Source organism: Centrocercus urophasianus, unplaced genomic scaffold, assembly GCF_019232065.1.
Source record: "Centrocercus urophasianus isolate 14NV4802_14NV808 unplaced genomic scaffold, USGS_Curo_1.0 seq_507, whole genome shotgun sequence".
Lineage (NCBI taxonomy): Eukaryota > Metazoa > Chordata > Aves > Galliformes > Phasianidae > Centrocercus > Centrocercus urophasianus.
In genome coordinates this window covers 16,705-31,647 of record NW_024885097.1, presented here as the reverse complement: position 1 = coordinate 31,647, position 14,943 = coordinate 16,705, and the positions used below count along the sequence as shown (strand labels likewise).

At 42.1% G+C, this 14,943-nt stretch overlaps 1 protein-coding gene and 1 non-coding gene across 2 annotated transcripts; both read left to right on the top strand.

Moving 5' to 3' along the window:
- Positions 1-5: 5 nt before the first annotated feature.
- LOC122169288 (PPP2R1A-PPP2R2A-interacting phosphatase regulator 1-like) lies at positions 6-10,268 on the top strand (the record flags this gene model as incomplete). Its single annotated transcript, XM_042835308.1, has 10 exons — positions 6-25; positions 240-318; positions 1,571-1,627; positions 2,000-2,043; positions 2,123-2,177; positions 2,402-2,503; positions 3,713-3,801; positions 4,344-4,408; positions 6,610-6,706; positions 7,756-10,268. Coding segments are annotated over 10 exons (759 nt in total), but the record flags the coding sequence as incomplete, so codon positions are not given.
- Positions 7,526-7,670, top strand: LOC122169289. Its single transcript, XR_006171541.1, has one exon. It is a non-coding gene; the product is annotated as a small nucleolar RNA U109 (small nucleolar RNA).
- Positions 10,269-14,943: the final 4,675 nt, after the last annotated feature.

The window sequence follows — 14,943 nt, the reverse complement described above, 5'->3', positions numbered from 1 at the left end:
GCGCCCCCCTCATCCACGGGCTCAGGTGAGCGCGGCCGGGCTGCGGGGCGCGCGGTCCGTCCGGCGGCTGCGGCGCTGCTCCGCCCGCGGCTCTCGGGGAGACGCGCTGTGTGACCTCAGCGAAGCGCCGCTCCCGATGCGCTCCGAGGGCTGCTCTCAGTGCGCTGCGGCGGAGTGCTGCCCGGCTGAAATAAAACACGCCTCAGCAAACCTGTTCTCTGTTTTCCTTTTCCCTCCAGTGATAGCTCCCAGGTTTTTCAGCCTTACGTGCTGCGAACTCGCAGAAACAGCACGACAGTTACCAGCCGGCACAGCATGGTAAGGAATCCCAGGCACGCTCTGTTTACCCCTAACGAGGAGGGGGTGGGATGGAGAACCGAAGCTGAACTCAATTTGTACTTGCACTAAGCGTCACGGCAAGCTTCCAGACTGAGAAGGAAACGATTTCTGAAGCTCGGAGTAGTTTCTGATTAAGTACAATCTTAAAATTAATTCCAACGTGGGATGGAAGAGTTAACTGCTATTGTAACTGGAAGTGTTTAATGGCTGTCTGATTACTCACAAAGAATTCACAGAGCTTCATTCACCTGTTTGCTTTTGGTTTTGTCTTTTTTTGTTTGTCAGGGCCACTTGTTCTTTTGCAAAGCCTGATCAGACAGTAGGGATTTGTATGAAGAAGCGTATTTTATATGCTGGGCAACGTTTTGCCCTCTGTTATATGGGCCTGTTTTTGCACAATACTGAACTTCTCAAAAATGTGGCGTTTCTTTTCTCTCCTGTTCCTTGTTGTCAGCTCTGGACCTCTGTGCTCTCTTCCCTAACGTTTTTCTTTCTTATCTGAGGATATTGAAGATTAAGGTTTGTTTTTCTCAAAAACTGTGGTCCTTAAAGAGTGTAGTTTTAATAGATACGTATTCATATATATTTATCGTTACTGTTCTGTGATTCTGATCAGGATAAAAATGAGATGGAGTTTTAGTTCAAAGTTTTCCATTGCAAATTTTCCTTAAAAAAAAAAAAAGCTTTCAAGATTTTGGAACTTGGATCAGTCACAATAAGCAGGACATCCAGATTGAGAACTGTTGGCCTGCTTGGATGTGGCAGCAGCATCCAGAGGGAGTAAATGCACAATAAACTTTGCAATTGCAGAAGTAAAGTTTTGTGAAATACTGTTCAAGACAGAAATAAAACACTGTAGAAGTCAGCTGGTTGTGTAAGTTAGTACAGGATCTGTCTTATTAAGCTGGCCAGGAGGGAATTAGGTAACATTCTCGGCTTTGTTTCTAGTGCCTGTCTTGTCTAAATGGCACACAGAGCTATTTGTGCACTTGAGGTACGAAGCAGCACCTGCGTGCAGCTCTGCCACTCACTGAAAGACAGAATAAATTTGTAAGCAGTAAAACTAGTCCTTTCTCTGGAAGGTCAGTGTTTTCTTTTTGCAACATTATTGAGTCATCTGCATGTAGTTGTACAGCTCATTTTTAATTCAGCGGGAATTAGCTGATGCTAAATAAGGCGTATGCAGGCTGTTGATGTGTGCTTTAATTGTCGTGGCTGTCACTTTTTTCAGTTGCTGTCATCATCTCCTATTCGTATTCCTAGTAGTCGACTTCATCAGATCAGAAGGGTAAGTGCAGTTTTCAAACTGTATATCTAATAACAGAATGAGAAACGTTTATGTGATGTTAAAGTACTGTCAGGAGTCTTTCCTACTGAGTTTTTTCGAGAGCTAGAAAAAAACAGAGCTAAAAAGGATTTGATTTTGATGCAGAGGCATTATTGTGAGGAGTATTACTGTCACGTTTAAGTTACCTTGCATTTTTGGTGCTGTTTCATTAAGGAGAAATGTTGAAGTAGGCTTGTGGCAGTCCTCTTCCTGCTGTGCTCCTGCTGTCCGTATTTCAATTCTAAGGGCAAATTCTTGAATCGTGAGCGTAATGCCAAGTACTTATGTTGAATCAAATGTTATGGGAAAACTTAGAATGTTTATCTCCTGCAGGAGGAAGGAGTGGATTTAATGAACAGAGAAACAGCGCATGAAAGGTGAGCGTTATTGAAACAAGATGATAAAACAGTCCAGTTGTTCTCTTTGTATCTACTGATGGGATCTTTTGTATCCTAGGGAAGTGCAAACAGCAATGCAGATAAGCCAATCATGGGAGGAGAGCTTGAGCCTGGTAATCTCTTTGTAGATGTTTTGTACTTAATTCTACTTCTATGCTCAACTGGTGAATTTAAGGGAAAGAGGAGTAACTGTGGAAATAATGTGAGATAAACTTAAGTTCATCCGTTTTAGTTCTTTTGCTCACTTGGCCTGACTACTTTCCATCAGGAGGTTGTGGCTTGGGTTCTGAAGTAATGCTTTTTGCCAGTGTTAAGTTTGAAACCTTTGTATTTTCAGAGTGACAATGACTTGGACAAGTCTGAGAAATCTTCCTCCCCAAAGAGAATTGACTTCATTCCAGTTTCGCCTGCACCCTCGCCTACAAGAGGAATAGGAAAGGTAAGATAAGTGGGACACCAAACAGAAAACACATTTGAGAATCTAGCTAAACTGTGAAACTTCACAAATTGTGAAGCTCACAAAGCAATGGCAGAACCCAATGTGAATCCATGTTTTACTGGTTTCTGAGAATTGGGTGTTTATCCTACAGCCTGCAGAGTTGAAGCAGTGTGTGACTTCCTTCACGTTTTCTTTTCTGTAATGTTTGGGTGAGTTAGAGTTCTGATTCTAAGGGAGCTGAACAAGATCACTGTGGTAGTGATTGTGATCCCCAACTGTGTAATTGGGGCGTGCTGGGAAGAAGAACCAAAATCTGAATACATTGTATGTGGAGAGGAAGAGAGCAGACAGAGACTAGGGGCTGCACATCTGTGTGCTGAGGAGAATCAGTGTATGCCCATCAGTTATGGAAAGGAAGGCATAAACTCAACTGTCAAGAAGTGTTGAGCATTGAGCATGTCAAATTTGCACTGAAAACTGATGGCAAATGCTGGAGAAGGAGAAAGGCAGATGTTGGATGAACTACTTTTTCTTTTCATTAGGAACAGGGAAACTGAAATGTAGCAAAGAAAAACTGGCAACTGTGTTGTTTAAATGTGGGCTGCTTGACCTTGTTTCCACCCTCTTGTGGTTCTGCTTTTGTAGTGCTACTGTTTCATTGAAAGTCAGTTCCTAATGTGACACCACTACAGGTCGCTGGCACTGTGCTTTGGAATTGGAGCTGCATAGCAGTAGTAAACTTGACAAACGTTTTTGTGCTTGATTATGGGCATTTGTGGGCTAAAATCAAATTAGCTTGCAGGATCACAGAGCTAAATGCACTGTTCTACTCAAGCATATTGTGTTAAATTTTTGGATCAGAGGTATTTTCAGTAAAAACTGCTTGTTTAACAAATGTCTAAGAAGTCCCAAGTGCTGTACTGCTACCTCTGACTGTGAGGGGAAGAACAGAAACAACAGTTTTATTTAGAAATGGTGTCTATTTCAATTTTGGACTTCATGTGTGTGGGGTTTTTTTTATTTTTACATTGATCTGAGCAGTATTTTGTTAGCCATTATATCTTTGTAAGTTAAGTTTTAATTCCTCCAAGTTCGTGTTTGATTACTGATCTGTCACTAAGTTTTCTCTAACTAGAGATATGATGGGGGGAAGACACTTAGCTATTTAAATGGCAATTCTGAATCATCTTAAAATGACTTCTTCTGCAGCAATGTTTTTCACCATCATTGCAAATGTTTGTGAGCAGCAATGGATTACCTCCCAGTCCTATTCCCAGTCCAACAAGGCGATTCTCCAAGTAAGTAACTTCTGAAGCAGCAGGTACACATTGGCTTAAATCCCAAGGTAAGCACAAGGATTAGTTAAAGCTGATGCCAAAGCATTAAGAGAGACTTCATTTTTAAAATAGCTGAAGTGTTGCCACATAAAAGTGCTCTGCAGGTTTGGCCTTTACCAATGATAGCTTCACGTGGATGATCTGAAAAGAATCAGTGTTAACTTTAAACCAGACTTGGTACCTTGCAGGGAGATTCCTGGGTACTTCAAATTAACTTTACTAATGAGGTAGCATACCCATGTATACATATTATACTGAATCTAGAAATGGATTGAAGTGAGTGTGTGATGCACTGAGGGCAAAGAAGACTCTGGAAACTGTATATGGTAGATAATCCAGTCTAATAGGCAGCACTTCTTTGTTTACCTATTCAGATTTCCTGAGCATTCCATTCAGCTTTAAAGAGTGTTTGATACGATATGTTTGTGTTGATTTCATGCAAGGTATGGTGGTGTTCAAACTTGCAGCCCTTTACAGCCTGACTGTCAGTATTCTCTCTACAGCAGGAGGAGTCAAAGTCCAATCAACTGCATCAGGCCCAGTGTTCTCGGCCCCATTAAAAGGAAAGGTATGTGCCTTTGTGTTTGAAGTGCTGCAGTGTGGATGCCATTTTGCAGCAAGATGCATTTTTCTCTTCTTAGTTGTCCTGTAAATATAATGCACTTGTTTCCAAGGTGATCTGGAATTTGCTAATTGTAATTTCCAAACTGGAGGTGAGGCAACTAGTCTAAAGCACAAGAATGAAAATCATTAAAGCAGCTGCTGCATGAAAGAGGCCAGTTATTCTTCAAACTACATATGTATGAATGTTCGTAAGCCCCGGCATTCCTCAGAGTGCCACTGTGCAGTGCACACCCCTCAGATCATCCTAGGAATGTTGCTTATCATTCAATATCTTCTAAACTTAGTGCTGAATGTTTGTTTTCATTGTGAAAGTTCAGAAGGTGAGCGTTTGAGAATGGGAGAGAAGTGGAACCAACTGATATTCTTTCCTTCTGAAGGAGGAAAACTGCATTCTTTCTTGGAAGTATTCTGTATTAAAGATTTTCAAATTACATCCTAGAACAATTATCTGTAGTGGAGCTGTAAGATTAGAATGTGGAAATGTGTGTCTGCAGCTATATTTATCCTTTCTGGATGTGTGTATATATGTATATATACACATATATATATACATATACATATATACTAACTGCACCAAAAGCATTCAATTTTATAAGACTTACAGTTACAATTTAGCCTTCAAAACAACTTGCTGTTTTGTTGTTTTTCAAGGCTGATTGCTTGTCCTGTCAGATAGTGTCATGCAATTTGTATCAGATGGACAGAGAACGCCAAGATAGTATGACATCAACAAGAAAACTTCCACTGGCTATTAAGTTATATGGATTTTAGAACCATTAGAAGTTGAATAAAAGTGTATCAGGTTCATTGATAAACAGGTAACAGATATTCATGCTCCAGTGTTTTACTTGAAATGTTTTACAACAGACTGTACCTAAGTGTAATAAGAAAAATAAACACAAGGGCAGGCTTTGCTCACCCTATCCATGTGTTCTGATGGAGCACCTTTTACAAACAGGAGATGCAAGCTTTCCTATATCAAGGAATTTTTGGGGTGTTACCTAATATTGAACTATCTAATCAATTGGAATGAATTTAGTGTCTTTTCCTAAATGCATCATGTATTTGAGAGCAATTCACTGCTGTAGGGAATGCTGGCAGACCAGGCATAGCAGTGCAGCACTGACTTTGTGAACTTTTAAGCAGAGTGCAAACTGGTGGTTTGGGTTTTCCGTGCTCATCAACTATTTTACATCTGTTAATTTGCCCATTCTGCTTCATAGAAGCTGTCATTCCTCCCTAAAGGAGGGGTCTGTATGCTCGTGTGCTAGAGGAAATAAGAAACTTGGGGTGTCGTTGTGCTGATAAAATGAGTGGTAGTGGGATTCTCTTGATGACATGTCCACTGTTTTACTGTCATACTGCACCATAACTGCAGATGGGGAAAAGGAGAAACAAGTTACTCCCATTTCTTATGTTTGGATAGTCAAGCTAAAAAATTAAAACATATTGCAGCTGAGAGGGTTTTCTTTGAAGCTTGTTGTTGGGAAGTTTGTGGTATTTGCAAATGTCCATTGTGCAGGAGCTGTTAATGAGCTAGACCATTCTCAGGGCAGATTATACTGAACAGATTATATCAGTTCTGCCTGTCGTGTTTAATATTTCAGTGTCAGTAGATGAGTACAGGTACAAAGATAGTCTGATCTGTGATGAGTAACTGGAAATGCAAACTCATGCTGATTTTTTTTCTGTTCAGCTTTTAGTTAGAAGTTTGTTTTACTCGGAAGGGTGAAACTGTGTACCAAGCTGGAATTTCTATTTCCATCAGCACTAAGTTTTAATCACTGGATTTTGACATATGCCAGTTGCCTTATCTCAACTGCTTGCTTCAAATTAAGTCACAGTAATCAGTTTGCTTTGGGTTGCTTTGATTGTATTCTAAAGTACCAAGTGCCTGTTTTGATGTCTTTCAGATCACTGTAGCCTCTCAGATACAGCTGAAGCATTAGTTAACTTAAGGAATAGGCTGGATGATTAAACAGTGGCTAGAATAAAATTAATTTCTTATCCAAGTACTTGAGGGCTTATCATATTACAAATGCAAGCTTGCTGTATTGTGGGACAGGCCTCTCTTACATTAGGCAAATATTAAATGGACATTCCAGAGACTCAAGTGAGTTTGATTATTTGCACTGTTTTCTTTAGGTGAAATGGAAACTGAAAGTCAGCCAAAGAGACTTTTTCAAGGAACAACCAACATGCTTTCTCCAGATGTTACACATCTGACGGATCTCAGTTCATGGTAAAATATTGTGTGCCATGAAATACCAAACTTGGGAATGCACATTTATTACAAGATCTCTGCTTTTCAGAAAAAAAGGATATTTTGTACGTGGTTTGCATAGCTGCATTACTGGGAGCTCTTGCTGTGATTTGCAGTGTGGTAACGTTCCTGTCTGTCTAATCAATTCCTTGTGGGCAGACAGTAGCCTGGATTTTACATATCCAAACTGTCATTCTGAATGTATTCGTTAGAAATCTCAGCTCCTAAGTAAAGTTACTTCATCTGGAAGCTGCCTTGTCATTCCAGTACGTTGTAGGCTACGGTCACAGTATCCACATCACTTAACTGAGTACTTAGAAAATGTGTGTGTGAATAATTGCAGTCACAGTTCATGTTGCAATCTTCAAGACATTTAGCTTTAATTGTCTGTCTCCTTTGTGTGTTATGGTCATAAAATCTGGTTCTTTTCTGTGTCAAAAGTCAGACAGTGAGTATTAAATCAACTCTGTGTTACTGTAATTTCAAGTTTACCTATAGAATTGGAATACCACAGATATTTTGTATGTTTTCATTCCAGCTGAATTCCAAAAGCATCTTTCTGCACACTGTCTGTGATCGTGTATCAAGACTTCAAAATTCAAAGTAATTCCTTACTTAAGGAGAAATGCATTTCAAAATGTCTCTTTGATCAGCATAACATTAAAATATGTGCTAGCTAATTAATGACACATCAGCTGCGTTGCTGTTAAGATTCTTAGTATTCCTTTTCTATAACCTTTTATGTTCTTGTCCTGTAGTTCTCCCTACAACTGATTAAAATCAGGGTTGTAATTTATTATGCATGTTTCAAAAAAACACAGTTCTGCTCCTTGTTCCCTTGAGGAGCATGAATGTATCCATAACATGCTACAGAAAGCAAGGAGTCTTCAGGGCTGCCAGTCTTCAAGTAAAGGCTGAGTGGTAGTATATGCCTCCTACATGCCTTCCTCTGAAGGAGAAAATACATTAGCTGTGCAAGTGAAGCAGTGGTGCCTGTGTTACTAAATAACCACTTTCTCTTTCCCCAGCCTGTCTTCAGATATTCTTGATGGGAGTAGCAGCAGCGTTGGCTCTTCCTCTGATTCACTGACTAAAGGCAGCATAACCACGGAGTCGCCAGTTACATGCTCAAACTCATGCTCTTCATTCATTTTGATGGATGATCTCTCACCTAAGTGACTTAATCGGTTCTGAGTCAGTGTTTGGCCGTGCTGTTCCCTTGCTGTACAGAGAAATGAACTCTGATCCTTGAACCATTAATATGAGGATTGTTAAATGGAAGATTAGTGTAACTGTAATCCTTGGAAACTTTCCAGTGATTTTGATTTATCCATTTAATGGACATTGTAGACCATATTAATGTCTGGTTTTGCTGATTTTATTTTTTAAACAAGATGTCTGCTCAGATTATACTAACTTCTTGCTTTTGAGAACTTGCATACACTTTTTGATTCTGAGATAGGTATCTACCTATTAGTGTTGCAATATTGAGAAAAATACTTCTATCGTTATCGTGGTCGCTGTGTCTAGGGAAATAATTTGGTTCTGAAGGATTTGAAAATACTAATTTATTTTCTGGCTCTTCAACCAGTGAGTAAAACTATTTTCCTGCCTTTTTTTTTTTTTAGTTCAGGCACTAGCCTCAAGTTCTTTGCAGAAGGGAGAAGAAAGATGTAAACGCTGCTAGTAATTTTGATTACAGGAGAGCATGGTGGGTCTGGAGATCTCACCATTGCATTACAGAAACCAACAACATAGGGAACGACTGTCACTTTTGCTGGCAGTGAAGAAATAACAGTATAAATGAACGTGATTCAAATAGCTGCATAGTTCTCTCCCCACGCTCTTCATCCTATGGATTATATGGAATAAGGTCAATATTTAGCAACATTTGGCCCAGGAGAATTAACCCATGCCTCGATCTAAGACATACCACGCAGATAACTAAGTTATTAAAACTACTGTGTAGGAGAACACGTACGGCACCATCAATGTCTCCTGTGGCATTGAGGTCATAGGTATTTTTGTGCCTTAGGGGACATTGTTACAAAATTATGGAATGTAAACCGGAGGGGTGGGTGGGAAACGTCCTTTATGTACAGCTTGTTGATAGCGTGCTTACCAGGATCTGTCATCAGTGCTGCTTTCCTTAGTGTTCCTTTCCAAGGAGTGCTCCGTCGCCGGGTGCTGTGGGCCATCCCAACGAGCTGGCAGCTGTGCAGGAACTTTGGGAGCTGCTGCGTTCAGCGCTGAACGCCTTTGTGACGAGCAGGGCAAGTGGCGAAGGAACGTTGGGTTTCTAACAGAAGACTTCAAAGCTGAGGTTGAGTGGAAGCTCTGCAGGTTGGTTTGGCTTAGGAGTTACGTTGGAGCCGTGACTCGTCGTGATACAGTACTTTGGTCAGTCTGAAGTGAGACAACAGAGAATTTACTTTTTAAAGACTTTAACGGGGCAAAATAAATCTGTTTGTAATCTACTGTGTTATGCTATTTATTATTTATAACTATGTAAAAAGTCTGTGGTGATGAATTATAGTATTTTTTTATGATTGAATAAGTTTTTTATGTTCAGTACTTGCTGGCTGGTTTGTATTTAATACGCAACGTTGTCTGCCAGAACCGTAAGCTTCCATTTCTGAATGTTTGTAACATAAATGCTTTTGTTATCTCTAAGTACAACTTCTGATCTTTTTTGAAAGAAAATAGCACTGACTTTAAATTGAGATAACGTGCTTCAAAAGGGGGCACAATCTCTGGCAATACTGTCTGGCTAAAAGGGACAGGAAGAGATCCGTAGTCCTTTCTGTTCTGAAGAAGCTGTTGATTTGCAGAAGATGTGTACCTACCAGATTATTTTTAAGAGTGTTTTCATTCAGCTGTAAGAAGTACCGTGATGGGCCAACGCTGGCACTGTTATTTGTATGATCATTTTCACCTGTGGAGCGTTAGTTCCCCGCCTCCAATAAATGTGCATATTGTAATATATTGTCCTTTGGTGCCATTTTTAAATGAGCTCTGCAGTACGGAATGTTAATTTTATTTGTATATGCCCAGTGCTATTTCTTCAATTTTGGATGTCTTAAATTGCTTAATTATTTTTTTATTCATGCTTGTATCTTCTCTGCCTTCCTGTTGCTGAAGAGGGCTGCTTTTACATTTGCAAAACTGTCGATAAACGGTCTGTGATGAAATTCAACCTGTTACCTGTGCCCCACTTTGGTTATACTGTGCTTTACTGGTTCTGTGATCTAGAAACCCGGGCAAGGGGTGGCAGAGGGGGGGAACTATTGCATGCTTTCTTAAAACAGAAGAGCATAGCTGTGGCTTATTTTGGGCTGACTTACCTGTACAATTGATGTATTCCAGATTTGTTTGTTAGTGGAGAGTCCTATATAAGTGCTGGCCTTTGTAAACGTTAGAATGTAAGCTTCATAAAGCAAACGCACAAATATTGACTCTTGTTACAGCATCTTCTTAGCGTTCTGGCTATTCTCCACTCTTCAGAAGGCATTGCTCTTTTATAAAATATATATACAATACACACGTGCTTTGTCTGTTGTTTCAGAATGAAGTGTCTCACTGGAGTTGTAACAGGTTCCCTGTGGGACTGTGTTCTGATCCATACCCAGCTGTGATACCACTTGTGTTAGAACCGACTGGGCAAGGCTTCTACTCTGACAGCTGATATTTGCACTTTGCATGTGAGTTTCTGCTGCTTACGGAATCAGCCTTGATTGCAGTGGAAAGGTTAGGATGGGGCGCTCTGCGTACGCTGACTGCAAGTTGGAGCTGAGGATTTATTAACTGGTGTGTAATGAATTAGATGGTGCTTCGGGGAGGAGCACCAGCTGGTGCTGGGAGTCAGCTTTAATAGATAACCACTAACAGCACGGTGGGTTCCTGTGACTCCAACAGGCTGACTTGTGCTGAATTGCCGTAACGAACATCTGAGAATTCCTGCCTTTCCTCACCCTCTTTATTTGTTTGTTTTTGAAATGAGAAACCATTGGTGCAGATCTATTGCTGAGAATCGTCAGTGGCCAAATGCTTCTAACGTTGTGACCGTGGAGAAGTGAAAGCAGCAGCCAACACCACTGCTGTTTAAGCGACCTTTTTGATGGAGTAGTTTCAGTGTGTGAATTAGCTGCCATTAGCTTTCACCTGAAGTACACTGGACCCCTTATTCAGCAGCATTACATGCTGGAAGGCTTTTACCAGTGGGTTAACCATATATATATGCCAGCTGTGGAAAACTCTGTTTTGATAATATCAAATGTTCTGAAATGGATTGCTGTATGGGTGTTTCATTTCATTCATTGCATTTCAGATTGGGGATCGCAGGCCCAAAAGGCTTTATTTAAGGGGCTGTTTTTCTGACTGCATGTGATTAAATACTTTCTCCTGCAATGAAAGTAATTAAACTGTCTGTGAGGATGTAAATCTGAGTCCTGCAGGCTTTGTTGGAAAGCTCATTCTTACGATGTCCAAGGAAAGTTGGACTGTGTGGAAACACTGAAGTCCATCTTTGAAAAAATTCCTGAAAATGCTCATTGTAACAACTTGAAATGCTGAAAGTGTTCCAAATGCACGGCCTGGAGTTGGCAGGTTTCTCCAGGCAGATCCATGGTGGGGGCGGTATGCAGAGGCTAACTTGAACACTTGTAGGTTCAGGACCTACTGTGTTGGTGCACTGCAACAGGCACATCTTGGGAGGTGATATTTTGCCTGCAACTGCAGACCCAAATGTTACTCTCTGTGACAGTGAAGATGAGAACTTGTTTTTCCAGGAGGAATTTCATCTGCATGTGATTTTCCTGGTAACTTCATAACAACAAAAAAAAATCTTTGCATTAATATTGGTTCAGATATTTCATGAAGTAATGAGACTGAAGGGCAATAAATATATTTGGTGCTATGCAGACTGCCTCTTTTATTCCAGGGCTATTGTATGAATGGCAACAGTCCATCGTAAGAGAGAAGGGACTTGGCCTACCATTCAGTGTTTCAGACTGGCTCGAGATTTGTTAAATCATTCTTAGCAAATGTAGTGAGTGATGCAAGGGGGGTCACTGGTGTTCAGCCAACCTGCTGAGCTGCTGAAGGATGTAGCAGTGAGTTCCTCAAGTACAGATAAGAGCTTTAGCCCTGAGTGCAGACCTGGTTTATCCAGCTTTCAAATAAAGAATGTTTCTGGCATTTGAGACTTTCACGAGTGTACGGGCTGTTCCAACTGACAGGAAAAGGCTGCTTGTCAAGCCTAGGAGTGTTTTGCTCAGTCTGTGGCCTTGCTGGTCAAAATTCGAGCAGCATTTGGCTTAATTTGACAGCCCTCTTTGGAGAGGGCACGGGACTGGTGCTCGTGCTTCCCCAAGGACTCTGCTTATCCAACTCCCAGCTGGGCCCTCGGTCATCAGGCTAACATTGATGATGTTTTAGGGTAGGTCTGCTTTCAGGAGGAGAAAGCAGGCTGCAGATCTGGCTTAAGCTCACACTTCCTGCTGCAAATGAAGTCTTCATGCAGGCAGTGAGTGGAGCTGCTGGCTTGGTACTGCCATTCCCTGAAGTACAGAGGCACAACAACTTCCCCTTCTAACTTGGACCTCTGGGCTATCATAGAGTGCTGGGTACTTAGCAGAAGTGAAACAAGTGAATTTGTTTCAATCCAAGCCATTTTTTCTTTAAACCTGCTTTTTATTACATGTTTTGTAGATCTAAAAGCCTTTTGATATGGGGCTGGTAGGGCTTTAAGTTCTGACTCATGGCGTGTTGAGTCAGTGTTTTCCTTTAAACCTGGAGCAAATGTTTTGTTCTTACATTGTAAAGTCTGGAGAGGCCGAGTAGGTCCTTGCTATTTACAAAGAATGTGCATTTGTGGGCATGGAAGATTTTTCCCTCTTACACCAACACAACTGTTGGCTGTTATTGACCACAGGTTGACTTTCTTACTGTGGCCGTGGTAAACCCCTGGTGGACTTGGCCAACTCCTTCGTGTCTCTCACTGGGAGGTATAACACAGTCTGGGATTTTTGATTGTTTTTCCAATAATGAAATGTGTGTCTTCTAAAATAATTATCCATTGTGTTTCAGTTCTGCAGGGCGTTTGGGTATAGTTTATGCAGCAGTCTGTATAAGAGTAACTCGTGTAACAGCATGAGTCTTCAACATGAAACTTGGGGACAACAGTGGGGTTTGTTTATGCAGAAGTTGACCAAATGAACTCTTGCACCACCTAACCAAGCTCCCTGCATTCTGCAGCGGTCTGCACCGCTTGTGAACTTTCCCCAAAATTAAATGGGCTGGCAGCAGAAGTGCCAGGCTATTATTTGTATTGGGGTTGTTTATAAGGCGAATTACGAAAACCCTATTGTGCTGGAACAAAAAGACTTTCCTCGCCCCAGATAGTTTGCAATTTAAATTTGTTGTGAGAACTGTAATGGTTTATCAATGCAATGCGTGGTCAACAATTCTTCCACTGTAGAAGTGGGGGTCTGTAATGCAAAGGTAAGAAGCAGGCAGCATCAATAACCAAAGGTAATGAATCCAATCCAAATCTAAATGAAAGCAAACCCTTTGCTCTCTGAGCACGCTCACATCCTGGGGAAAACTCACCTCCCTGCTCATTCTCAACTGCAGTTAAGTGCCAGCATTACTTATCAGCAGAACCCCTAAGATTTGGGAAGACAAACAATGTAGCAGGGAGAAGTAGAATAAAAATGCCTCTGTGCCTGCGATATGTGAGTATTGATTAAATGGTATGGAAAGTGCAGCGAGTTGAGACAAATATCTTTGAATAAGTCGAGATGTGCTACATATAGCACGTGTAACATCCTGTTCATGTGCAAGAACAGTCTGGGAAAGGAACAGCTTTGTGCAGGAGAGAGAACATCAAAGAGATTGCAAGGACCGGCGCTGTAATAGGAAACATTTGTCTTTTGAGGACTGCTACTGCTGGTGGTCAGTTTTTTCCCCTGTTACAATGCAGCAGGATGAGGGATGCAATGGTGTGGGCACCAAGAATGTACAGGCAGCTCCCACACCAGCACCCTGCTTGCATTGCTTGGAAGCGTGAGCTCACACAGCACAGCTCTGACTGTGATGGTGTGGTGGGCCAGGAGAGCCCAGTGGGTGTCTGTGTGACCACTGGATGGTGCCACGGCCTGCAAACTCAACCAGCAGTGTGACCTCAGCCAGGGTTGTGTCCGTCCTGCAGCTCCTGTGCTGAGTTTGTGCCTTTTTCTTTCTTCCCACCCTGAGGGACCCACTTCTTCCCAGTGCCGCTGATATTTGGACCTCATTGTACAAACAGTGGATTAAAATAAAGAGGTGGAGCCTTTTGGTCGTAAGAAAGACATATTCCCATACTAGAGGAGGCTCTGCTCAGCCTAAAGTAAATGAAAGGCCTTGCTAGCAGGGGAGCTGTGCTCGGGGTGTTTTGCCTCTAGGCTGCTTTCCCCACCCGGGAAGCTGTTTGAAAGCAAGCTGTGGCACATTTCAGCTTGTTGCAATGAATTGCGAGCCGGGCTCTTTCTCCCAAAGTGCTGATGCTGCAGCATTCCATCAGACCGCAGGCAGCAGGCATCGCACTGCTGTTCCTCACCGTGGGCACACACAGACCTCAGAGCATTTACAGCAGCCTCAGCTTTTCAACCTGGTGTCCAGGTGAGCGTTGGCAGGAGCACGCCTTGCTGCTTTGGCTGTAAGTTGGGTTGGCAGTGCCCCCAACTCGCTCCTGCTGCTGGGAGCTCTGCCTTTCCCCGGCCCTCACGTAGCTCCGGCTCATGGGGAGCGTTTCCTCTGCTCGTTCATAGTTTGCCTTCTCCTTTGCACGTCTCCAGCAGGAAGTGCAGATTCAGCAGGCATTGTGTGCTCGCAGCCTGCCAGCTGCCTGGCTGAGGCTCATTCACCATTCAAGTCACTCCTGATAAGTTTGCAAACAATGCGCGGTGATTTCACAGCTAGATAGCAGCTGAGCCAGGCTCCTCCACTTCCAGCATGGCTGCAGGACGGGGCTCTGCATTTACCCTGCGAAGCCCCCAGGTCAAACCTGCCCTCACACTTAATGCTTTGGGCTTCTGCGATGTTCCGTAGATTTGTTTATATTTGTTGAGGAATGGTTTACAATGAGCGCTATCAGAGAGGCGTGCAGCTCTCTATCTCAGTCCGTGTTCCTTTGCTGTTGGTCCACATCCATAGACTCAGAGCTGCCAAAGAGATGA